Source organism: Camelus bactrianus, chromosome X (genome assembly GCF_048773025.1).
Source record: "Camelus bactrianus isolate YW-2024 breed Bactrian camel chromosome X, ASM4877302v1, whole genome shotgun sequence".
Classification (NCBI taxonomy): domain Eukaryota; kingdom Metazoa; phylum Chordata; class Mammalia; order Artiodactyla; family Camelidae; genus Camelus; species Camelus bactrianus.
The window spans coordinates 758,791-784,408 of record NC_133575.1 but is presented as its reverse complement, the minus strand read 5'-3'; the positions used below and the strand labels follow the sequence as shown (position 1 = coordinate 784,408).

The 25,618-nt window shown below is 60.4% G+C and overlaps 1 protein-coding gene and 1 long non-coding RNA gene across 4 annotated transcripts; one reads left to right on the top strand and one right to left on the bottom strand.

Moving 5' to 3' along the window:
- The first annotated feature begins 605 nt into the window (after positions 1 to 605).
- ASMTL (acetylserotonin O-methyltransferase like) lies at positions 606 to 21,700 on the top strand. 2 transcript variants are annotated; one of them, XM_074359445.1, is made up of 13 exons: positions 606 to 817; positions 2,650 to 2,781; positions 4,039 to 4,086; positions 6,070 to 6,134; positions 6,854 to 6,915; positions 8,288 to 8,396; positions 9,857 to 10,253; positions 11,821 to 11,983; positions 13,733 to 13,917; positions 15,157 to 15,274; positions 16,070 to 16,213; positions 18,031 to 18,153; positions 20,610 to 21,700. In XM_074359445.1, the coding sequence occupies exons 1-13, from the start codon at positions 725 to 727 to the stop codon at positions 20,834 to 20,836; spliced, it is 1,866 nt and encodes a 621-aa protein (XP_074215546.1). In that variant the 5' UTR covers positions 606 to 724; the 3' UTR covers positions 20,837 to 21,700. The 2 variants fall into 2 exon arrangements, with proteins under 2 accessions (XP_074215546.1, XP_074215545.1); XM_074359444.1 differs by having other exon boundaries at positions 629 to 817; positions 5,991 to 6,134.
- A 49-nt stretch (positions 21,701 to 21,749) lies between these two features.
- LOC105079515 (uncharacterized) lies at positions 21,750 to 25,612 on the bottom strand. Of its 2 annotated transcripts, XR_012504760.1 has the most exons (3): positions 23,067 to 25,612; positions 22,141 to 22,254; positions 21,750 to 21,888 (listed from the first exon to the last, which is right to left on the bottom strand). It is a non-coding gene; the product is annotated as an uncharacterized LOC105079515 (long non-coding RNA). The 2 variants fall into 2 exon arrangements; XR_006719436.2 differs by lacking the exons at positions 21,750 to 21,888; positions 22,141 to 22,254 and adding an exon at positions 22,568 to 22,840.
- Positions 25,613 to 25,618: the final 6 nt, after the last annotated feature.

Genomic DNA, 25,618 nt, shown 5'->3' with positions numbered 1-25,618 from the left:
GCGCCCGCGGGGACCCCCATGTCTACAGCCCCCAGCGTGCTCTGGGGACCCTCCCATCTCTACATCCCAAAACCGCGCCCGCGGGGACCCCCATCCCCTCTCCCCACCGCGCCCGCGAGGAACCCTTGCCTCTCCGCCCAGCACCGCACCCCGGGAACCCCTGCACCGATTCTCAAGGACACCCCCATCACCCCGCCCGGCTCCGTGCTCCCAAGGTGCCCTGCGGCCTCCGGGCTTTAGAGACCGCCCGCAGCCCAGGTCCCCCCGCCCGCGCCCAGCTTGGGTCCGGACAGCCGGGAGGGGGCGTGGCGAGCTCCGGGGGCGGGGCCTCGTGGGAGGGGCGGGGCTTCGTTCGGAGCCCGGCGGGAAGCGGTGCAGAAGCAGGACCTTCCTTCGAGGCGGGGCCGGGGCCAGTGTGCGGCGAAGCTTCTTTGGGGGCGGGGCTCCAGGTGGCGGGGGCGGGGCTCCGTGGGGGCGGGACCCCCGTGGGGGCGGGACCCCCGTGGGGGCGGGGCCGGGGCTTCCGGGCGGGGTGGGGCTACGTGGGGCGGGGCCTAGGAGGGGTTCCGGGGGATGGGCTCCGCCTGGGCGGGGCTCCGTCGGGGGCGGAGCCCGTTGGGGGCGGGGCCTGGCCGCGGCTCCGAGTGCGCAGGGCTCCGCGCGCGGCGTAGGGAGGCGGGTTCCAGGTGCGGACGCGCGCGCGGGTCGGGGTCGCGGCGGCGCCATGGTGCTGTGTCCGGTGATCGGGAAGCTGCTGCACAAACATGTGGTGTTGGCCAGCGCCTCCCCGCGCCGCCAGGAGATCCTCAGCAACGCGGTGAGCCGCCTGGGCCGGGCCTGGGCCGGGGTCCGGGGCGGGCCCGGTTCCGCGGGCCTAGGGACCAGGGGCCTAGTGGCTGGGAGCCAGAGTCTGCAGGGCCCGAGCCTAGCAGATGGGGGTGTCTAGTGTTAGGGGCGGGTGGCCAGGGTCTGGTGGCCGGAGCCTCGTGACCCCGGGGACCTAGTGACCCAGCTTGGTGGGGAAGGGAAGGGGCGGGGTGGGAGGGTGAGGACTGCAGGGCCTGGTGACAGGGGTTGTCCTAAGGAGGGTGGCCAGGGTCTGGTGGCCGGAGCCTCGTGACCCCGGGGACCTAGTGACCCAGCTTGGTGGGGAAGGGAAGGGGCGGGGTGGGAGGGTGAGGACTGCAGGGCCTGGTGACAGGGGTTGTCCTAAGGAGGGTGGCCAGGGTCTGGTGGCCGGAGCCTCGTGACCCCGGGGACCTGGTGACCTGGGCTTAGTGGGGAAGGGAGGGGTCGGAGTGGGAGGGGTCTGCTGGACCAGCCGGGTTTTAGTGACTGGGGGACCCAGGGGCCTAGTGGGGGTGGGGCTTACTAATGGGGCCTAGCAAAAGGGGCTGAGGTCCAGGGTCTCAGCGTAGAGGCCTCTAGTGACCTGGGCGGGGCTCTGCAGGGCTGAGGCCTGAGGGGATGAGCGGGCAGGACCTGAGTGGCCAGAGTCCAGGTCTGTGGCTCAGATGAAGGAGGTGTCTCTGTGACCTGCAGCCCAGGGTCTTCCGGCCAGGGCTGGGGACTTAGTGACCTGCTGGCCGCGGTGTGTGGAGCTCCCAAGCCCCTGAGCTCCGTCCGTCCTGCAGCTGAGAGGGAGGGAGGGGACAGAGCCAAAGTGAAGGGGATGTGGTCCTAACGGGGAGGCCCTGTCTGGGGGCGGGGGTATACTAGAGTTGGGGGGAGGGACAGAGCCCAGGTGGCCCTGCCTGGGTCTGGGGAGTGGGCTGGGGTGGGGGTAGGTACAGTGTGAAGGGTGCTGTCTGTACCTCCAGCGGGAAGGCTGGCAGTGGGGAGTTGTGTATCGTGGGTGAAGGGTGAGGGACAGGGGAGTTGAAGAGGCCCTGCCTGGACGAGGTGGGGGAGAGAGGGGGGTACAGAGTGAAGGGTGCTGTCCGTACCTCCAGTGCGAGGCTGGGGGGTTCAGAACCCAGGGGGTTCAGTTCCCCAGCGCGGTCCAGGGGGAATTTGGATGCGGGGGGTCTGTGATGGAGGGGGATGGGGGGAGGGCTAGGGTGCAGGGAAGGTAAGAGCCAGCTGGGTGCCCTGTAGGGGTGCCAGCCATGGGGATGGGCAGTTTTACCCATTCTTGTCCCCACCGGACTTTGGATGTTACTGTCTGTGACCCGCCTCCCGCAGGGGCTGCCTGTTAACATGTGTGGGGGACCTTAAAGCAGCCACATCGCCCCCCGTGCAGCCATCGTTCGTGGCACTTTGGTGGCATTTCCTGGAAGTGCTGTGAGTTCAGTAGTTTGACCCCTGTGGGGGCCAGGCGCTGGCCTTTGGGACTCCCTGGGAGCCCTTTGGCCTTTGGGGCCGCAGATCCCAGCTTTCCAATCAATACCGCCCTGCTGGCCTCCGTGTGGCTGCCGCCTGCGCAGGGGTCTTCCCGCCAGGGACCCCGGCCCTGGCTAGTCCCGCTCCCCCGCAGACTGGTTGGCACTGACCAGCTGGCACCTGGTCAGTGTCCAGTGTATAGACGAGGTGGGGGGGGGAGGCGGCTGGGCGTGGGCAAGGCCCCATGACTGCAGACCTTGCGCGTGCTGATCAGTGTTCTTGGGGGTCCTCCGACAAGCCCTCAAGACCCCTTTTGTCTTGTTCCAGGGCCTCAGGTTCGAGGTGGTCCCTTCCAGGTTCAAAGAGAAGCTGTGTAAGGCCTCATTCCCCACCCCCTCCGCATACGCCGTGGAAACCGCCAAGCAGAAGGCCCTGGAGGTGGCCAGGAGGATGCACCAGGCAAGGCTTCCCGCTTCGGATTCTCTCAGGGTCTGCTGCTGGGAGCGCGTGTGCCGGTGTTCAGTGTCCATGTTCTAAAGAAATGCCACTTACAGCAGGCGGATAACGCAGCTTACCTGTGGCTGTGGTCCCTCGTCATTCACCTGACGCTGCCATCCATAGAACACAGTTTGTCTTTGCTTTGCCAAGATGTCATATACCGTTGCGATTCGTGTAATAATACCATTTATCATACAAAGAATTGGTGTGCTTTATCTGTTACTCTGTTACTGTGTGATTCGTACAAGAGCATCGTGTGTGATGTGGAAGTCATATGGTTTATCGCTATGTTTTACGATGTAGATGCTACCGTAATTAATGTAATAGCCTCATTTATGGTATAGAATGCATGTAGCTTTTCTGTTCCTGAGTGTTAGGATGTGATGTACTGTTGCATTTAATGTAACAGCATCGTTTATGATCTGGAACTGTGGCCTCTGCATTACTATATAATATACTGTTACAATTAATGTAACTGTATCATTTGTGATGTAGAATTAAGGGACCTTAGCTATTACCAGGTGTTACTGTATAATATGCTATTGCAATGAATGTAACAGTATTACTTTTGATACAGAATTAGGGCACTTATCTCTTAGTAGGTGGTACATATAACATACTCTTGTGGCTAATGTAAACGATCATGTACGATATAGAATTAAGGTACCTTATCCAGGGCTGTGTGTTCCTATATAATACACTCTTGTAATGAATAGGGTAGTGTCGTTTATAACAGAGAATTTCATATGTAGCGTATGTGTGGTTGCTATGTAACGTGTTATATTGTGTCACCATAGGACGTACGTTTGTAATTAACATGGTAGTGCTACTTAAGGCATAGAATTAAGGAGGCTTGTTTATTCCTTTGTGTTATAGTGGTACCCTGTTGCCATTAGCGTAACATAATAAATGCATGGTAGTCAATGCTATGAGAAATATTGCTATAGATAAATGAACATTGCTGGACTGACTTTCAGCTGGCAAGGTTAGTATTGAAGGGCGGTCAGAGTTGAGGGTTGCGCGCACGTTTCGCGTGAGCGTCGCGTGCTGAGGTTCTTCCTCGCTTGCTGCACTGAGGACACCCAGATCTTGCTCTCCGAGCTGAGACTGGATTCGTCAGCGAGCAGTGATGCTGTTCCACACGGCTCGTGGGACGAAAGTGTTTGTGTGAGACACCCAGGGACGTCCTTTCTAATGCTGAGTCTGCATTTCTTGCAGAAAGACCTACGGGCCCCCGACGTTGTCATCGGAGCAGACACCATCGTGGTAAGTCTGCTTTCCGACCTCCGGTGTGGCTGGCGTGTCCTCAGTGACTGAAATCAAGGTGTCGGCAAGGCCGGTTCCTTCTGGAAGATGGAGGAGAGAATCTTTCCCAGGCCTCTCTCCCCGCTTCGGGAGGCTTGCCGGGAATCGGGGCATCCCTGGGCTTGTGGCCACATCACCCCGACTCTGCCGCCATCTTCATGTGGCTTCTCTGTGTCCCAGTTTCCTTCTTCTTGTAAGGACCGCAGTCCTAATGGATTAGGGCCCACCTGCTCCAGCGTGACCTTATTTTACATTTGTTACATCTGCAAAGACCCTATTTCCAAATAATGTCTTGTTCGCTAGGCTGGGGGGTCAGGACTGGGTGCATCTTTGTAGAGGACAGAGTTCTGTCCCGGACACGGCTTCCGGCCACTGAGAGTTGTGTTCTTTGATGGGAGGTCATGCTGGTCGGCAGCTCTGGTGACCGCCCTCCGTCTGAGCCCCCTCCTGGCCTGATGGTGACCATCTCTCGGGGATGGTGGGCTTGGTTGCTAAGGTACCGCCACCGTGTCCAGGTGAGGGACCACTCATTCGGACACTGAAGGAGCCCAGGCTTCCTGTCGAGCACAGGGAACAATCTTCAGTATCTTGTAATAACCTATAATGGAAAAGGACAGGAAAAAGAATGTGTACATATGTATACACGCATAACCGAATCACTTTGCTGTGCACCTGAAACTAACACCACATGGTAAATCAACTATAAGTTCAAACAAAAAAGGAAACAGAAAGAAACGAAGAGTCCAGGGTTGGCAAACAGCAGATGGGGTGAGCCTGGGGTCTGCCTTGCCCTGACATGACACCTGTTCCCTGGGCAGCCCAGGTGCACGGGACCTGCACGTGTGCGGCTGAGAACACAGACGCCGCTCCTGGGTCACGGTTAAGGGCGTCTCTACAGGGAAATAACAAGTGAGCAGTGCAGGTTCTCCAAAATGTTAAGCAAAGAATTATCATATGACCCAACAGTTCTACTGTGGACTGAAGTGTGTCCCCCCCAATTCATATGTTGACCTGCTGATCCCCAGGATCTCAGAATGGGGCTGTGTTTGGAGACGCGGTCTTTAAGGAGGTGATGAATGTAAAATGGGGTCACTAGGTGGGTCCTGATCCCACAGGACTGGGGTCCTTATAAGAAGAGGAGATGAGGACCCAGACACACACAGAGAGACGCCCATGGGAGGACACGGAGGAGACGGCCGTCCGCACGCCAAGGGGAGAGGGCTCAGGAGACCCCAGCCCTGCTGACACCCTGACCTCAGATCCCAGCCTCCAGGCCTGGGGGACATGAAAGTGTGTTCTTTAAGCCTCCTGTCTGTACTACTATGGCAGCCTGACCTAAGACACCTACTGTTAGGTATATGCCTTAAATAATTGAAAACAGGTGTTCAAACAAAAGTTTGTACGTGAATGTTCATAGCATTATTCACAATAGCCAAAAGGTGGAAGCAACCCAAATATCCACCCATGGATGGATGGAGAAACAGAATGGGGTCCATGCACACAGGGGAATATTACTCAGCCAGGAAAAGGAGTGAAGCTCTGACACGGGCTGCAGCGTGGGTGGACCCTGAGCATAGGATGCTCCGTGAGAGAAGCAGACACAGAAGGACACACAGGGTGTGATTCCATTTGCAGGAAACGCCCAGAACAGGCAAATCCACAGACACAGCAAGTGGGTTTGTGGTTACGAGGGGCTGGGCAGGGGGACAGGGAGTGACCATGCGTGGGGACAAGGTGTTCCAGATGATGAGAAGGTTCAGGTACTGGATCGTGGTCATAGCTCAGCTCTGGGGACCTGCCACACGGTTCACTGGAAAATGGTGAACTTTATGTTACACGGACCTCAGCTAAATTTTAAAATGCAGGATCTGTCACGTGGATGGTGCAGTTTTCACAGACAGTCCTAGGGGAGAAGTGACGCCGCCCCTCCCATTTCTCCTGCAGACGATCGGGGGGCTGATCCTGGAGAAGCCGGTGGACAAGCAGGACGCCTACCGCATGCTCTCAAGGTGGGTGGGGTTGGCCGTCCTCCTGGGAAACAGCCGCGCGGCAGAGAGAGGCTGGGCATCATTGGGTCAGGGGAGGACTGTGTGTGACCTCCCCCGTCCCTCCCGCAGCCCCTGCTGGTTCAGATCAGAGAGCGGGACTGGTGGCCTTGAACGCACGCAGTGTTGGCTGCACCCTAACGGGGCTCGTGCCGGGGTCTACGTGTCCACGACCCACCTTCTGTGGTTCCCCCCATCATCATGCCTGCCTCCACCTGACTGCTTTCCCCAGGGGCCCCAGGAGCGCCTCTGAGCCCCTGCGGTATGGAGGCGGGTCCTGTCCCTCTCAGCATCCTGGAACCCACTTGGTGGACCACCCCCTTCCCCAACCTCAGGGTTTTTTACGGGGTCAGCCACACCCAGGCCACCAAACGGGGAGTCAGTCGAGAGCTGCCTGCATCTGAGTCATCCCAGCACGGCCAGCCGCTCCCCATATCCCAGCTGGACCTCAGGTCCTGCAACAAGGCCCCCCGGGGGTCCCCCCACCCCAACCCTGCCCCAGCTTTGAGATCAGTGACTGCATTCCTGTGGGAACCTGCACTGGTCACTGTAGGAAGGTTTCCTCGGAGACCCGGTGGCCTGAGTGATGGGGGCTGAGGCTGCGTGCTTGGTGGGAGGATGGGGGGGACATGCTGTGTCATCAGACCTCAGACAGTTGTGCGCTGGCCCCCTGTGTCTTGCAGGCTGAACGGGAAAGAGCACAGCGTCTTCACGGGCGTGGCCATCGTCCACTGCAGCGACAGAGGTACCACGGCCAGCGCCACCCCCCTGCTCCCTGGGGGTGGGGCCACCGCGGGAGGAGACCAGGGTCTTCAGTGACCCGGGTCTGTAGGGCGGCTCTGTTCCCACACGAGTCCTTCCTCTCGTCCTGCCTGGGAAAGCGAGGGTCCCACGTGGAAGAGTTGGCGTTTGCCCTGAGCACCCTGTGGGGGCCGGGGCGGGGCGGTCATGAACCCCTGTCCGGCGCAGTCTGTCCGGATGCTTCCTCTGAGGCTCTTTGGTCTGGAAGGTTCAGGAACTGGGCCCACCTTGGCGTGAGTCTGCAAGGCCCTGATGAAGGGTGTTTAAAAAATGCACCAAAACCCTGAGGAATGATTCTCAAGGCTGCTTACAAGAGGTTTTAAGTCCAGAAAGGACCCTGAGGCTGAGTTTGAGCTCCCGGCCTCGGGGCCCCCTGACCACATCCCATGATGGACCGACGGGCGGCTGAGCATCTGCTTGCTGGCTGTCTGGTTACTTTTCCCTCTCGGTCCACCGCCCTGGACTTCAGCCTGGGCTCTTGGGGGAGGAAGCACTTGCTGGAGATTCTTTCCTCGGGTGGCATAAAACCACAGACATCCATCCTCCCCCGTCCTGGAGACCAGACGTCTGAGGTCAAGGTGTCCCAGGGCTGCGCTCTCCCTCCCGAAGCTCCAGGGGAGGGTCCCTCCTGCCTCTTCCAGCTTCTGGGGGCTCCAGGCGTCCATCCCTGGGCTGGTGGCCGCCTCCCTCCCGTCTCTGCCTCCGTCTCCACGTGGTGTCTCCTCTGTGTCTGCGTCTCTCCTCTTCTGTCTCTTCTGAGGACACTGTCCTTGGATGCAGGGCCACCTCCTCCAGGAGGACCCCCTCTTGGGTCCTGCATGTCATCCCATCTGCAGAGACCCTGTTTCCAAAAAAGTTCCCCGCCTGAGGTTTTGAGAGGACATGACGTTTGAGGGGCAGCCTTCGCTGCAGGACAGCTGGGGTGGGGACCCCTCCCAGTGCGCCGTACGCAGAGCCACCGTGCCGTGTGCTTGGGGCGTCTGCATCCCCGCAGCTGCCCAGCGGAAAGCCTTGTGCAGACCCGGACTGGCTCTGTGACAACTCCGCTCCACGAACTGTCACACAAACCCGGCGGCCCCGTCTCGCCCGGGTCTGCAGGCTCCCAGTTCCTCTCCTGTTTGCCAACGTTGTGGGCCTGGTTCCTTTTTTTCTCTCTTTCTCCCTTGTTTAAAGTGAACCACATGCCCCCATGAATGTTCCGGGCCTGAATCGCATGTAAAGCTCAGGCAGGTTCCCCCCAAATGCAGCGGCTCAGACCCGGGGACCGGGGCCCCAGCGCCAGGCGTGGACCCTCACCGCAGGCCCTGTCCTTGCAGACGGCCGGCTGCACACCGAGGTCCTGGACTTCTACGAGGAGACCACGGTGAAGTTCTCGGAGCTGTCGGAGGAGCTGCTGCGGGAATACATCGACAGCGGGGAGCCCATGTGAGTGTCCGTCAGCAGCTGCGGGCGGGGTCACGCCGGGGACGTGGCTCGGCCTGTGCCCCGGGGCTGTGCTCCCAACGCTGCGACCGGTGCCCCAGCGCAGTAGTGAAGGATGCTTTCCGAGGGGTCCCCGTCCCACAGGTGGCCCTCCCTGTGGGGTGTACATGGCAGTTGGCCACTCTGGCGGGTTGGCTGGCTCTCTGTCTAGAAGGCAGAGGTCGTCATGAAATGTCACACTGACCACCCCAAGCCTGCCGGCTCCAGGCAGCAGTCTTGTCAAGGTCACCGTGTGGGGTGACTGGCTTTCTTGGGCTCGGCCCGTCCATTCTGCATCCTCACTGGCTCCACTCCCCACCCCTGCTGGGGGCTGGCCCTTGTCTGGTGGCCTCGCCCATGGGTCTGACGGTGCCTCAGGGAGCAGCCTCCTGTGTGTCCTCACGCAGGGCCCTCACGGGGGGCCGGGCACCCACAGCAGCGCGGAGGTGAGCGCAGCTTCCCCTGGGCTCCCAGGGCCAAGGGTCAGGGCGTGTGCTCTGCTGGTTGACGCCCCCAGCTCCTAACGTCCTCCCGCCAGGGGTTAGGACTCCACGTAGGAGTTGTGGGGGGGCACGAGCACTCGGTCTGCTGGGGCTCTTTTGTTCTAGTTACTGCGCGGGGGCCAGGCTCAGACGGGCGGTGCAGGAACCCAGGTCTCTGTGCTGGGGAAGGGCCGGGGGTGATGGGCTCTAGGCGGTGCCAGGAGGGTAGTGGGTCATGAACTGAGCTGCCAGGTGTTGGGGGAATCTGACTGGGACAACAAGCCAAAACGAGGGATGGGGTCGGCCCCAGCATCTGTGCCACCGTAGCAGGACCCAGGGCCAAACCAGAGGACACGCGGGCTCCCCCGTCCCGTCTTCCCCCAGGACACGATGCAGGTGCAGACGTGGGGGCCGTGGGGGGTCTCACTGCCTGGGGACCCCAGGTACCAGCTGGGGAGAGGGAGAGGTGGGGGGCCGGGCTGGAGAAGTGCCGGGTGGTCAGTTGGGGTGCAGGGAGGGTCTTCCCAGGCCACTCCTCCCCCTGTAAGGGGGTCTCAGCAGAGGTACCCGGGGAAGACCTGGGCCAGGACCCCTGGGAAGAGGCCTCTGAGTGGGGCTCGGGGCCAGGAATCCAGGTGGCAGGAGGGCACGGCCGGGGCCTGGGTCCTTGGCGGCAGCCCCGTCACCCCAGAGAGACTGCGGTGCACCAGGCCTGCTGGGGGTGGGGGGTGGGCACCTTCCCCGAGGGGCCCCCAGCGCCCCTCCCTCTTGCTGGCCCGTGGTTGGGATCACGTAGGATCTGGGCCTGGAGCCAGACTCGTCAGCCTGCTGCCGCCTGGGTTGGAGGAGGCTGGGGTCCCTGCAGGGGGCCTGTCGACCCGGCTGTAGGTCCGGGGACCGAGGAATGCCGATGTCCCCTGTCTCCCCCCCCCCCCCCGGCAGGGACAAGGCGGGGGGCTACGGCATCCAGGCCCTGGGCGGCATGCTGGTGGAGCACGTCCGCGGGGACTTCCTCAACGTGGTGGGCTTCCCGCTGAACCACTTCTGCAAGAAGCTGGCGCAGCTGTACTGCCCGCCCCGCCCCGGGGACGTGCGGGGGGCCGAGCGTGACTCCATCCCCGCCGTCGACACCTTCGAAGACCTGAGTGACCTGGAGGGCGGCGGGGGCTCGGACCCGGCTTGGGGCGGCCGGGGCGGCCGTGGGGGCGAGGAGGCGGGCGGAGCCCCACCCCAGGCCCCGGGCCCTCGGGACGCGGATCTTAACGGGGCGGCGGAGGAGAAACGGCCCCCGTTCCCCACCGGCCTCCTGGAGCTGATGGAGGGCTTCAAAGCATCAAAGGTACGTGTGAGTGTCGGGGTGGGGGAAGGGGGCCGGAACACGGGACCCCAAGATGGGGGGCTGAGAGCCACAGGAATTCATCGTCCCCCGTCCTGGAGACCAGACGTCTCAGGTCATTTGTCTGTCTCTCCCTCTGTCTGTCTGTCAGCCACTCACCTGTCATCTCCTGCATCCATCACCTGCTTCTCTGTTATCATCACTCTGTGTCCATCCGTGCATCCATGTACCTGACATACACGTCTGTCATCGGTCTGTATATACTGTTACTACCTGTCTACACACCTGTCACCTGTCCATCCACCCCTGAATCTGTAATCTGTGTCTACCATTCCTCTTAATATCTGTCCCCTACGTGTATCTGTCTGCGGTCCATCCGTTCATGCCTCCATTTCTTTTATCTGTCTACAGATCTGCCAGTCAGTCGCCTGTCTGTCCTCTCTGTCTGTATCTAGCGTCTCTGTGTGTCATTATTGATCTGTCTTGTATCCATCCGTCTACGTATTTAGTGATCGTGTATCTGTCTGTCTGTCAGCTGTGTTTGTTGTCAGCGTATGTACTTTGTTACCGTCAATCTGCATGGCTGTCATATGTCTACCCATCCGTCCACTTACCCGTCTGTCGTCCATACTTACCATCTCTATATCCGTCTGTTGTTATTATCTCTCTTGTCTTCATCCATTCATCCGTCTCCCTGTCATTTGTCTCTCCCTCTGTCTGTCATCCATCTGTCGATCAGCCATCTATCTGTCATCTCCTGAATCCATCCCCTGTCCCTGCTTCTCTGTTACCATCACTGTCTGTGTCCGTCTGTCTGTCCATCCATCCGTCATCTGCATCTCTGTGTATCAGCTGTGTCTCCATTTCTATGTGATCATTTACCTCTCATCTTCTGTCCACCCACCCTCTCACGCATTCATCTGTCTGTGTGTCCATCACACACGTAGCTACATCTCCCCCTTTCATCATCTGTGTGGGCATCCGCTGTCCACGCATCCGTGCATCCACCCGGCTAGGACCGAGCTCTGCTTAGCCAGCTCTCCCAATGTCCGGGCGTGCGGCCCAGGCCGGGGGCTGTCGGGGGTCTAGGAGCACGTGTCACCCCCACCAGGCCGGTCACGGTCGTTGTCGACGCAGCTCCGGTCGGGCCCTTTCCCAGACGGCCTCGGCTGTCATGGCAAGTTCCTGCGTTACGAGGTTTCGGGTGTCACGCGAGGGCAGCGTGGAGAATCCGTGCTCCAGAAGAGGCCCTGTCCCCACACCCGGTCTCATCCTGAGGTCCTGGCACTCGGGGCCTCAGCACGGGAATCCTGGGGACACAGACACCACGCCTCCCGTGACAGCAGGGTTTGTGTTCCAGCCCCTCAGCTCAGTAGTCATCACTGTGGTCTCACCTTGAGCCAACCTTGTACAGGCCGCAGCCCGCACCCACTGTTCTCTGCAGACGACGATTCCGTCCACGAGGGCCAGGCTGGGGACAGCGCTCACCACCCGCTCCTGAGTCCGTGGCAGGGAAGGGCACCGGGTGAGTCACGCCACACATCTGACTGTAGTCCTTGCTCACGGACAGGCCCTGTTCACGGCATGCAAGCTCAACGTGTTTGACGTGTTGAGAGACCAGGGGCCCCTGAAGGCCGTGGATATCGCCCGCAAAATCAACGCCTCCGTGTGCAGGACCGGGCGGCTGCTGGAAGCCTGCGCGGCCCTGGGCTTACTGCACAAGACGGACGCAGGTGAGGGGACCTCCTGGACGGGCCTGGCCGGGCGTCTCTGCAGGTGGACCCAAGGCACCGAGGGACGGTGGCCTCCGAGTGCAGGCAGGGGGGGCAGACTGTCTGTTCCTCTGCCCCAGGAGCGTGGCTTTCCCTCAGAAGGTGACAAGCAGAGGATGGATAGAAGGGAGGAAACAGGCGAATGTGTGTGTGTGCATGTGCATGTGTGTATGTGTGTGCGTGGAGAGAGATTACAGGCCCTGGGCTCAGGGGGGCGGTGTCAGCCCTGGTTCTGCAGAGACACAACCAGTAGGGTGTACACACGTGTGCACGAAGGAGATAGCTGTGTCCTCTTCCTTATTTGTCTGGACAGACAGATGGGGCGAATGGATAGATAGATACGGATTGATAATAGGGATGGTAGATGATGGATGGATGAATAGATGGGTGGGTGGATGGGTGGATGGATGGATACATAGACAGACAGACAGAAGTAGAGGACAGATGAGGAAAGCGGACAGATGGAGGGAGACACTGCGCGTTCGCTGAGTCGCACAGAACTCTTGAGCGGGCTCTCGGAGCAGAGGGTGCTGTGGGTGGTCTCTGAGCAGATGGACAGGTTCACAGGCTCTGAAGACCCCAGAGCGGGAGAGACAGCTTTGCTTCTGAGCTAAGGAAAGCGGGGTGCTGGTAGAGGCCCCCCAAAGCTGCCCTTCGTACAAGAAGCACATGAACATATGCTTAGGGTTTGGGGTAAAGGGGCCTCCTCCCCGGCCAGTACATTTTAACAACATTCTCCTCGACTGAAGATAACGACTGAACGTGCAGAGGGGCGCCCACGCCCAGACTTCCCGTCCCCGGGGCCTGGGGAGCGTCCCGGAGCTGGTTGTGGCCGATGCCCTCCCTCCCCGCACGGCCCCCGCCTGGCCTGGAAGCTGTCCCTGCTCGTCCGCACGGAGGGAGGCGGGGGCGCTGCTGCCATCAGAGACCCCAGTATCAGAAGGAAGGACACTTCATCATTAGAATCGACACCATCCTGTGCTTTCCATCTTCTGTGGACGCAGAGGGGGTCCAGCGGGGTCCCCTCGACCTCCAGCCTCCGAGTCCGTAGGCGGTGGCCTCCCGGAAGGGCCCCCAGGGGTGCGAGGCCTAATGACGAGCCCCCGTGGGCGTGAAGTGCACGGAGGGGGCACCCATCAGGGCTCTCCGGAGAAGTAGAACCTACCGGGTTTGGACTGGATTTGTTGCGAGAAATTGTCATCTGTGCCGCCGCGGAGCTGGCACGTCTGAAACCGGAGGCCGGAGCCTCAGCCGGTGCCCCTGCAGCAGCCTTGACGCAGGAGTCCTCAGCAGAACCCTGTCTCTGCTGTGAGGGCCTTCAACTGATCGGACGAGGCCCACCCACGCTACCCGGGGTCACCTGCTTTACCCACAGTCTGGAGGTGCCAACCACGTCGACGATCCGCCACCCCCACCCCTGGCGGGGACACCTAGCCTGGTGTCTGACTGAACCCGTGGGGGCTGTAGCCGGGCCAACTGACCATCCCACAGGCCTTGGCCGGATTGCCTCCAGAAAGAGCGGCCTCTTTGCATCATCGATGGGCCATCTCCCCAGGGAGCTGCCCCCGGGCGGACAGTTGGCACTAGTCAGATAGATGGTGTTCATGGTGACATCCGGGTGACGCTGGGCAGTTGCTCCCCTCCCATTTCCGACGTCAGGCGAGCTCAGGAGTCCCCGTCAGGAGGCCACACGACGCCCCCTCCTTTCAGGTTACAGCAACACGGAGGCCGCAGACCTGCACCTGGTCTCCGACAGCGCACACTCTCTCCACGGCCTCGCCGTGTACAATGACAGTCACGTCTGGGACCTCTTCACTCACCTGGACCTGGCCGCCCGGGACGGAGCGGAGCAGGCCCGCGGGGCTTCGGGGACGAAGGCGGAACGCCTGTTTCAGGTAGTGTAACCCCGGCGTCCCTTCTCACGGCCCGTCTGTCCTGCTGAAGGACTGGGGGTGAGGGGTCTCGGGCCGGGGATCGCGGGCTTTGGTTCGGGAACGGCGGAGCGTCTGCCTCCTTGACGCCAGGGGTGCTGCCTGGAGGCCGTGGACGGCCAGCTCGGGCAGGGGATGGCGTGGGGGCGGCTGGCTGGTCCCAGCTCCTGAGAGAGGCTTTTTCTGGTAAGGGGTTGCCTTCAATCGATGCACCGTTTCCCCTGCATCGTTAAATGCAACAAACTCTTGCTTCTGAGCGCTGGGTTTGCAAAGGGCTTTGCTCCCCTCCCTCCAGTGAGAACCTTCCGGGTTGACCTGCAAGACTGCGTGTGTCCCATCAGGCCCTGTTCAGGTGGCAGGGTTGGGTCTGCCAGGGTGGACGCAACCCTTGGCCTCCTCGGTCCCCGGCAGCCTTTGCTGCGACCAGAGCATGGGTGCGGCTGGAGTCAGGCTGCCTGTCTGCTGCAGGAGGAAGCCCGACACGGCGTGGGGCCCAGAGCATGTGTGGGGGAGAGACAGACACAGGGAGACAGAGAGACAGACAAAGAGAGACACACGAAACAGAGAGACAGAGACGAAAGGGGGAGATGGAGACACAGAGACAGAGACAGAGACGAAAGGGGGAGACGGAGACACAGAGACAGAGACAGAGAGAGACTCTGTTCCGGCGGGTATGACCAAATACCGTAAACCGGGGATTTAGAAACACCGGGTGCAACCCGTCCCCCAGCCCCCGAGCCCCTCCAACAGCTGCGACACAAGGGACCTGGTGGTCCAGTGTGGACCCTCGGGCCACACACAACATACATCATTTTCAGACACACCCACTTAGACTTCTTCAAAAGGCTTTTCTTTCTTTTTTAAGTGGGTGATTGTGTTTATACATATATGTGCAAATAATAAATATATAAAAGACACATTTTTTTAATCAGCGTAAAATTTACATAACTTAAAATTTACCGTTGTGAACCCCTTTAAGGTGTACAGTTTAAGAGCATTGAGGACATTTTCACAGCATTTTACAACCACCACCTCTGTCTGGTCCCACGCCATTCCCCTGCTCTGTTACCACCCACCCCGCGACCCCTGCCGAGCCCCCCACCCGCCGCGGTGCTGGGTGGCTCCTCACCCGGGGTGCAGGGCCGCCTGGGCCCCCGGTGGCTCTCCTCCGACCCTGTCCCGTTTTGGGAATCCCACCAGCAGAGCGCGGAGACGACACTGCTGTTCATGAGGGCCATGCACGGCCTCAGCAAGCTGACCGCGCGTGACGTGGCCACGGCCTTCGACCTGTCCCGATTCACCTCTGCCTGCGACCTGGGAGGTGAGTTCAGCCCCGTCGAGAGTTGGCTGGAAGCACCTCCATGCGTGTCTTTTCCTGTGTTAAGTTGCCGGCACCTTACCTGCCGATAAGACTTGCACAGTGGGTTTATCTCTGCAAACTACCTGATGACCCGCATTTGTCCAGGGTGGGTACAGGGGCTTGAGCAGTTGTTCACAAGCGCTAGGAGGTCCTGGGAAGGCCAGGACCCCAGTAGAGGTTACAGGACCCATTCCGGTGGCTGCCTGGTAGGGGATGGGCCCATGTGCCCCATCTCATCAGATCTGATTAGGCCACACACATCCTCTACCTCATCTCAGCCAGTCCTCACCCCAGGACTGCAGACAAAGGAGGAGCAGACGCCTGCCCAGGGTGTGCAGTGAGACTGGGGTCCTAGGAGGACTGAGCTGCCAGCATGCATTTCCCCATCCTCTGCCCACCGTTCCTCCTGGTGGTCCTGACTGGCTGGTGTGGCACCAGCCATCGTGTCTGCATTCATGCAGCAGAAAGGAGAAGGGAAGAGTACAGCTCCCCCAGAGCTTTGCTGTAAGGATTCCCCGGGGAGTCTGCGCCCACCCTGCTCCCCTGCTCTGGACCAGCACCAGCTCCGACACCAGCTCACGTGGCCCTGACTTGGAGACACCAGTGATCTCCCCACCGGGTGAGCTCACTTCACGGCACAGGCCTCGGGCCGCATCCTGGAGCATTGTTCCCGTTTAGCCAGAGCTGAACTTTGGAGACCCACCAAGGCTTTTGTACACACCGGGAGGGTCCAGAGTCCACGTTTGCTTCCCACAGGCTGCACGGGCGCCCTGGCCCACGAGCTCGCCCGGGAGTACCCACGTCTGCAGGTGACCGTGTTCGACCTCCCGGACGTCACTGAGCACGCCAGGGGCTTTCAGCCCGACGGACAGCGGACGGAGCACGTCCGCTTCGTGCCAGGTCAGCGCAGCTCTGCGTCGGCTGGGTGTCAGCGCTTGGGCGACCTTACTTATTGCTTATTCAGAGCGCGTGTGTGTGCCTCTGTATGTATATGTATCTGTGTGTGCATGTGTGTGTGTGTCTGCGTGTCCGTGCACGTCTGCACACACACAGGTGCACATCTCCAAATCCCAGGAGCAGGAGTTTGAGGTTATCTGGGTGGGGAGTAGCCGGGCGGGAGGGCAGGTGGAGGTGGGACTGGCGTCGGCAGGTGTCTAACCACTGACTGAGGCCACAGCAGCAGGTGACAGGGGAGCTACAGCAGGAGGGCCTTGGGGTAGACGTGAGAAAGGACTTCCCGGCAGGACCGGATTGAAAGGAAACTTGGCTTCCTGTGACTCCTGCGCACTGCGGCCCGGCCCGAGGAGGGATGTGCTCGCGGGACCTCTGCCCCACGACTTCATACTGGTCTAATTTAGGAAAGAGCCAGTCAGCCTGCTGCTCACTGACTCGTATGTTGGAGCCCCACCCCCCTGCAGTGTGACTCTATCTGGAGGTAATTAGGGTGAAGGAAGTCATGAGGGTGGAGTCCTACTCCAGTAAGACTGTGTCCTGAGGAGACGAGACGTCAGGGACATCTATCTAGCTGTCACTTATCTATTATCTGTCTGTCTACCGATCTATCAATTACCTCAGTCATCTGTATCTACCATCTAATCATCTGTCTATCCGTCCACACATTGATCTGTTCTATCTATCTTTCTATCCATCCATCCATCTAATCAATCTATCAATCTGTCTCTCTCCCTCCCCACTGTGAGGACACAGCAAGTCAGCCACCCTCTACAAGCCAGGAAGAGAGTTCTTACGAACTGACCCTTCTGACACCTTGATCTTGGACGTCCAGCCTCCAGACTGGGAGACACAGTTGAACCACCACCCTGCCCCCAAGTCTGTGGGATTTTCTTGCGGTCCCCCCTCCCGAGCTGACAGAGACACGTCCTAAATCTTCAAATCTAGGCGCGGCTTGATGGGAGCTACCGCGCTGTTGACTCACCACACATAGGAAGACAGACACCGGAGCAGGAAACAAAGCCAGGGCACTGTGGTCCCGTTCTCCACGCAGCCAGGACCACCACCTGGGGACTTGTCTGCAGCCCCGCGTTAACTCTCCCTTCACGCCAGTTTGCAATGCTGTCCTTCTTTGCTTTGTTCTGTGTGTGTGTCCGCGAGCTACGGCTCATCCTTTGTGGAACGAAGCATGGGGGTAGGAGTGACAAACAGCAGATGAGCATTTGGCAGATGTCTGAGTGTCCGGGGGTGAGGGGGGGCGGCTGGAACAACTGACCCCCCAAACGGGGGAGCTTAAAGCCACAGGCATCCACCCTCCCCCGTCCTGGAGGCCAGACGTCTGAGGTCAAGGTGTCCCAGGGCCGCACTCCCTCTGGAGGCCCCAGGAGAGGGTCCCTCCTGCCTCTTCCAGCTTCTGGGGGCCCCAGGCGTCCATCCCTGGGCTGGTGGCCGCCTCCCTCCCGTCTCTGCCTCCGTCTCCACATGGCGTCTCCTCTGTATCTGTGTCTCTCCTCTTCTGTCTCTTCTGAGGACACTGTCCTTGGATGCAGGGCCACCTCCTCCCGGAGGACCGTCTCTCAGGTCCTTCACTTCATCCCATCTGCAGAGACCCTGTTTGCAGATAAGGTCCTGTTCTGAGGTTTCAGGGGGGCGTGAGTTTTGGGGGACATGACGTTCCCCACGGCAGGCAGCTTCTCTTTCTGGGGATGGAGGACCAGTGCTTCTGTCCCTGACGGTTGGTTCAATCCTGTTTCTTTTCGAACCAGGCGACTTTTTCACAGACGCCCTCCCGAGAGCACAGCTGTACGTCCTTTCCAGAGTCCTGCACGACTGGCCGGACGACAGGGTCCACCACCTACTGAGCCGGATCTCCAGCTGCTGCGAACCAGGTGAGACCACGTCATTTACCTTTTTTTTTTTTAATCACATAAAGACAGTTTCTTGACTTTTAAGAAAGGAGTAAAATTTTCTCAAAAGACTAACCCACCCCGTCCAGCCAGCCCGCCTCCGTGCATAGTTCCCTGTCTCCCAGGGGACGGACTGCATTCTGGGGTGGAGGAAAGGAGTTTTTGAACTTTTCAGCGACCACGTCTGGGGCCTCAGGCTCCACTGCCTCCTCCTGGAAGGCCCCCCCGGGGCCGTGTCCCTCCCCGCGTCCCCGCTCTCTCCCTCTCGGACAGTTTCCGGCTGCGCCGTGTCCCCCGGCCGTCTCCACGGCACTCGGGGCCGATGTGGGTCACCAGGCCCCTCCTCAGGCTCCCACGTCCCCGCAGCAGAACGCACGTGTGTCCTGCGGGCCCCGCGTTTCCCAAGGCGCCCCCACTGGCTCTTCTGGGCGGTTATGAACCTTGAGCCGAGTAGCGGTCCTGGGGTCATCTTCAGTGCCGCCCCCATTTTCCACCTCTTGAGGAGACGACCCCCGTCCTTGGCCTCCTATTTCAGACAAACACCAGAGCAAGGGTAAAGTCCATCCCAGGGGCTGGGGGGGGGGGTCCTTTCCAGGAACTGACCCTGCGGTGGATGTCCTGGGCTCCCGCCTCCCAGGACTTGTGTGGTTCAGCGTCATGGCGGCCCCTCCCCGGGGCTCTGGGCGCCCGCAGGCTGGACCGGGCATTTCTGTCCCGGGTGCCCACGGCTGCCAGCTTGGGCACAGGCCCGGGTGGGGGGCGCAGGGGGACGTTTCCTCTGCCGCCCCCTTTCCTGTGTCTTCGCCCACAGCATCCACGTGCCCCATGTTCTGTGTCCTCCCAGCTCCCAGAGGAAAGCCCCTCCCCCTTGCCGACTCTCGGGGGCGTCCCCCCGCTCTCACAGACTCCCGGATGAATTTGTGTGGTTTTAAGGTTTTGTTCCGGCCACCCCAGGTTTTCACGTGGTCATGGCAACGTCACCTGGACATCTGGGCTACCCTCCCCGAGATGGTGGCCCCTGGAGGGCAGGTTCTGTTTGCTCCCTGCTGTGTCCCCAGCTCCAGAACAGAGCTCAGCACAGTGGACGTAACACAGTTGAGGAGGGAGGAGTCACAAAACTGTTTTTCCTGGGGGTGGGACAGGGTCCGGGGGAGGTGTGTGAGAGCTGGACGCTCACCCATCTTTCTTCCTTCTTTGCTTCCTTCCTTCCTTTCTTCTATGTTATTTTATTGAGTTGTAGTCAGTTTACGGGGACGGTTGGTTCTAAGTAGCACTTAAACTGTGAAGGATTCAGAGGCGGGGCTGGGGCACGGGGGTGTGGTAGCTCTGACCTGCCCGCAGGAACCTCTTGTGAAAGTTTCGGGAGACCTGTCGGCCCATTCAGGCCGAGCTGGCCGCTTGAAACCGGCCGTGGACGGACTACCTAGAGCTCAGAAATCGGCAGGCACTGGGAGCCATGGCTTCCGTCCACCTCCCATAGCTGGGACTTCAGGTTGCCTGCACCCTGGGGACAGTGGGGTCACAGATAAGTGACCTCCTTAATAGAAGTCTTTTGGAGCCAGTTGAGTTAACTCTGTGTACGTATTACTTTGAAAAACATAAAAATTGATAGAAAGCAGAGTGCGCACATGCCATGATCCCAATTTTTGTTTTAGTTGAGGTATAGTTGCTGTACAAGTTACAGGTGTACAATGTCGCGATTCACCATGTTTAAGGGTTATGCCCCGCTGATAGTGATTATAAAATATTGGCTGTTTTCCCCGTGCCGGACACCACATCCTTGCAGCTTATTTTATGCATCGTAAAGTTTTGTAGCTATGATCCCAGTTTTGTTAACTGCATGTTCACTGACATGCCTAGAACCCACATCAGATTTTGCACCAAAAGTCTCTGTGTTCGCCCAAACCAAGGGGAGAAGGCCGCCGTGAGCTACCTCCTCCTGCCCCTCCACTTTGTTCCCCTGGCTTAGCTTCTCCATCCTTCACAGACGTTTCTGAAAATAACTGTCATAGGGAGGTGGACAGGTACATGTGTGCGTATACAGACGCACGCGCGCGCATGCTTGCTGCTTCTCAAAGCTGTTCAGTTTTCTGCACCAACAGCCCAGTTCTGGGCGCCAGCGTGACTGGTGCAAACTCGGAACCAAGCAGGTCTGGCCCTGCTTATCCGGTTTCCAGACTTAACTGAGGGGTCCCTGGTGGCACCGCGGGGGCTGCGGCTGTGGCCCCGTGGTCAGAACTCCTCCCAGATGTCCCGGCAGTGAGTGCCTTCACGGAGCCCTTGGGGCGCCCTGCCCCTCCTCCCCCCCACCCCTTCTCTGTCTCCGGCTCGGTCTCTCTGGCCCCCAGGCTGCGCCCCTGTCTTCAGCCCCTCACCTGTAACTGGATCCCCGGGCCCCACGAGTGTTGGGCACGACCCCAGCCGGCTTCTCCCCGCAGGCGGCGGCGTCCTGGTGGCGGAAGCGGCGGCGATGGAGGAGGAGGAGGCGGCGGCGGCTCGGAGGCGAGGGCTGCAGCCCCTGGGCGCGCTGCTGCTGGGCGCGGGGCGGCCCCGGAGCGCCCGCGAGCTCGGGCAGCTGCTGCAGCGACACGGCTTCAGGGACGTGCGGGTGGCGCCCGCGGGGGACCTGCTGCGCGTGGTCCTGGGCACCCGGGCCGCGCCCTGAGTTGGGGGGGAATCGTCCCGGGAGCCCCGCGGACCCCCGTCCGGGCGGGGAAGGCTCCCCGCAGCGCGGGCGTCCCGGGCGGATTAAAGGAGGCCGCAAGGAAGCACCGAGGTCTCCGCGCGTCCTCCGTGCGTCGCCGCGCGCGCAGCCTCGGCGGCGCTGCGGGCCCGAGCGCCCGGGACCCCAGCTGCTGCCAGCGCCCCGCTGCTGCCCTCGCTGCGTCTCAGCCTGTGCGGACGCCTCGGTGCGTCTAGACCCCACTTGCCCATCTTTCACCCCCATTCCTGTGCGCCCTGTGCCCTCCCGGCTGCCGTGTGCAGCGGGTCACGCCCCTCACCCTCAGGAACCCTGGACCGCGGGGCCGCCGCCCCGGTCAACGGCTAAACCTTATCCGCGAACGCAAACGAGTGGCAGTTTACGGGGTTGAGATTGTTCACAGCGAATGTCCCCAACGTTCCCATTTGAGGCTAAGTCGGCTTTGTATTCAGTAACAGATCTGTTTTCGCCAAGAGGAGACCAGTACGAAACCTTTTTTTGTATGTTAGGCAGCAGTAAGTGGGTAGCAACTTCTACACTGACAGCTTGTACGTTATTGTTAGGAAAAACATCCCGTCAACGGTGTGCCTTCAAATCGGCCCCCTCTGCGTGTTGACATACCCGGTGTCCTTTCAGCTAAAACCACCAGAGACCGTTAGATAGAGACAGACCCCTTCGAAGAAGAGATGTTTATATAAATTAATTTTCTCTATATAGGAATGTATTTTATAAGCTATGTATGTTTTATATATGTGAATAGCTACATGTTTGTAAGTTACATAGTACTACACACACACACCCACACACAAATACATAATTTTGGATGGACTCCAATTGTTTTTTTTTTAAATCACAAATTCTGTCTCCGTGGGAGGCAGGGATACGGGAGGAAGGAAATTAGAGACGATTATAATGGGGTCCGTTTGGTCCCCCCGTGCGGTGTCCCGAGCGCTCCCGGTGAGATGGACAAAGGAGAAGGGTCAAGGCCCCTCCTGGCCGTCTGACCCGGTGGGGACCTGCAGACTCAGTGAGACAGCAGCCGGCGTCAGGGGACGGCAGAGCGCTCCGCCCGCCGCGGGTCCCTCCCCACCAGCTCCCCACCCCCCCAAGTCCTGCCCCTCACGTGCCGGCAGGGCCACACCCTCCGCGCGCCAGACCCGGCCGGGCGCAGCTGGGGTGACGCCGACCCGGTCACCTTGGGCCACTCCCGTCAGCCTCCTTCCCATCCCGGGAGGAGAGCTGAGTTCCTGCGGGGGCCCCTGCCTCACCCAAGGTCACCTTGTCTCCAGCGGGCTGAGCGGTAGCGACCTGCCAGTGTCCCCGATGACAAGTGACGGCATACGGTGCCCGCCCTCCAGCCCCTCGGCCCTCCGGACGCCGGGCTTGGTGGGAGAAACCGCGCTTCTTACCAGAGGGGCCCTGGCGCCCGTCCTGGGGCACCCGACCCCGTCGGTCCCGGCTTTGGGGAGCCCAGCGGGCGGGGGCGCCGGGAGGCTGCTGCCGGCAGGCCTAGGACCTTCCCCCTCACTGCCCCCCAAGTTCCCACACCGCGCCCTTAAAACAAGGGCCCGCCCAGGGGACACCCCCAGGCCACGTGTGGAAGCGGTGATGGCCCACGGGTTTCCTTAAATGTCTCTCCCTTTTGTGTGTTGGAACTTTTGGATTAGAAGTTTTTTAAGATGAGGAGATGAAGACTTACACGGAACCTGTCTCTCCCTTTATTAGAAATGTGTGCAAAACACAGTATCTTTAGGGGAGTTAGAGTAAGACTGTGCAGGTGTGGGTGCACACCCAGGCCCGTGTCCATTCTCTGTGGATCAGTGGGGATTTCTAGGCTGGAATTCCGCGCCTGAGCTGACCCCCGCCCTCCAGGTGGCATTCATTCATTCATCCATTCATCCAGCACATGTCCGAGTGCCCACTGCCTTCCGGGACTGTCTGGACGCATCACTGGCTAACATCTTTCCTCTGCACAGGCCAAAGGTGGAGGGGGTAGGGAGAGGGACCATAAGCCACCAGCATGCGCTCCCCAACCTACATTCCCTTGCAGGGTCCCACCCCAGTCGCCCGATGGTGTCACGTAAGGGCAGGGCTGGGTGCCTGGTGGAATCTCGGGCTGAGTCCGAGACTGACTCACACAGGGCCTGGCTGTGGGCACATACCCGCACCCCCACCCTGTCCCCCGGATGCCAACCTCATCCCTTCCATGAGTTGCTTGGAGTCATCAGCTAAAACTTCGTATCTTTTAAAGCGCCTCCTGTTTCTTTTAATGAATAAATCTGTTTTTCAGACACTCTAGGGGTACAGATTCAAAGTATCTTGCAGGCCAGCAGGGAGTTTACCTGTAACACCAAGTCCTCATTAAACCTTGGGACGGAGCTGAGGAAGGCAGGACAGGCCTCAGTCTCCCCAGCCCATCCCTGGGGGTCCTGGAGTGTCACCTCTCCCTCCCCACCATGCCCATCCTCTCTCCCTTTCCAAAGCCAGGTGTGCCTTCTACCTGGACCCTCTTTTCCCAGGTACAAGGTATTCTGGGTTCTTGATGTGTACGGTCCAAATGCTCTCCTGGGTCGGGGATTACGGGGGCCATGCCAGCCCCCCAACACACACACGCACACACAAGTGCGCGGGGAAGATGGATGGGTCTAAGACTCACCTGAAATGCTCTTTAGGAAAAAGCATGTTCTGAACCCCATTTAGTGATGGGGTCACAGTCATCCATTTGTTCCAGGCGTGTTTGCCCAGCAGTCTGGGTGCTGGGCCCAAGCAAAAAGGGACCCTCAGAGGAACCAACAGATAGTGTAGTGCTGACCCCTGGGGTGGGGTGGAATACAGGCAGAGCACAGGGAGGGGCGTCCCCAGGGAAGGAGAGGGGTTAGCCGCCCCCATCGGCCAGAGAGGAAGGTTCTGCTCTCCCCAGCAGGCTGTCAGGCAGAGGCACCTACACCCGGGGCCTCCCAGCCTGATCCTGACTGACCAGCTTTGGCTGGTTGGCCCCTGTGGACCCAGAGGGCAGTGATAACCATCACCAGGGTCCCTCCCCACCGAGACAGGTTGATCCTGTGAACAAATGAGGTCAGAGGCGAGATGCTTTCTGCATCTGGGAGTACCCAGAGATGGCCCCCTGAGCAAATGCCCAGTCCCGGCCCAGAATCCACGGCCGCCCTGTCCTCTACTCCAGAGCCTTCTGGCCACCGCAGGACCAGCCCCCCAAGTCCGTTCTCTATTCCCCAGTCCTGATGCCTCAGAATGTGCCAGAGCATCAATGCCCTTACCCACAGTCACCTGTCACCCTGTAAGTGACTGGAGCTGCCCCCACGGCCCTGGAGCTGGTCCAGCCTCAGTCCCCACCCCTTACCTGCCTCTCCGGGGAGGTCAAGAGGACAGAGGAAGATGGAGAAATGGCCGGTTCAGGGTGCCCCAGGCTTGAGCATTCCTGTTGGCATGCATCCATTCAGTGTCAGCTGCTGGAGGGGATGCAGGCCCCCCTCCCCAAGTGAAAAACAGAGATGAAAACAGTAAGGGAATGAGAAAGAGAAAACGAGAAGAAACAGAGGCACGGAACTAAGAAACAAAAAAAGAATCCTTGCGCCTGGGTTGTTACAGAGGACCTCGTGGGTGCTGATACACCACCCTATTCAGTTTGTGAAAATCCAGTGATTCACTTGGGACTTGGGCCACTGAGCTGCGGTTCAATAAAAAGTGCACATTTCAAAACATCTAGGTCTGATTTCCTTGGGGGGTGAGAAGTGCGCCTGTGTGTGCGCAGCTGTGTGCACATACGTGTGCATGTGTGTGAAGATCTACGTCTGTGAGCGTGTGTGCCCAGTGCATGTGAGTCTGTGTGCATGTGTCTGTGCATGTGAGCCCCTGTGTGCGGATGTGCGTTTCGGAGCGCGTGTGAGCATGGGAGTGAGCGTGCGATGACACACACGTGCTGCAGTCCCTCCTGGAGCCCCCATGTCGCAGCGCGCGGCCCGGTGGGGGGACCCCGAGTCCAACGCCATCTGGGCCCTGGGAGTGGGAGCCCCGGGCCACCCCACCCCATGCCCTGCGCGCCGAGTGCACCCGGAGTCTCGGGGTCAGGGCTGGGGTGCCCCATGGTGGGGCAGGGCGGTCGGAGAGCTGGGGGGCGCTTCGGCGGGCGGACACTGGCCGAGCTGGGGTCTCCGGGGCAGGGGGCGAGCAAGCCCTTGAGAAGCCAGGCCTCGGGATAAGCAAGTGTAGGGACTTGGGCGCCCTGGCGCGGTCGGTACGGCCTCCGGTTCCGGGCCTGAACCCGCAAAAGACGCTCCTCCCACGGGACTCACGGGTCTGCGAGACGCGACCGGGACTCGCCCGGGGGTCATCAGGGCGGGTTAGCGGGGGTCGCAGCTGGGACTCAGGGCTGCGGGGCGAATTCGTTAGTCAGCGGGGTGAAGCTGGAGGGTCGCAGCGGGGCCTGGGGCGTCACCAGGGCGAGCCTAGGGATCCGAACGGCCGGGGCTGGAAGAAGAAAGGGCGTGGGACTCGGCGATCCCCCGCCTTCTACCTCCGCCGCCGCCGCCCGTCGCGCCTGGGGCCCGCCCGCCGTGACCTTGACAAGGTCAAAGCTGCCGCCGCGCCCGCCGGTCCACTAGGCGCATGGGCGGGGCTCGGCTCCCTACATGCCCCGGGGCGCGGCGCGCGGGAAGGGGCGGGACGTGGGCGGCGGCGCAGCCAATGGGCGCGGCGCTCGGGGGCGCGGGGCGCGGCACGGCGCGGCTC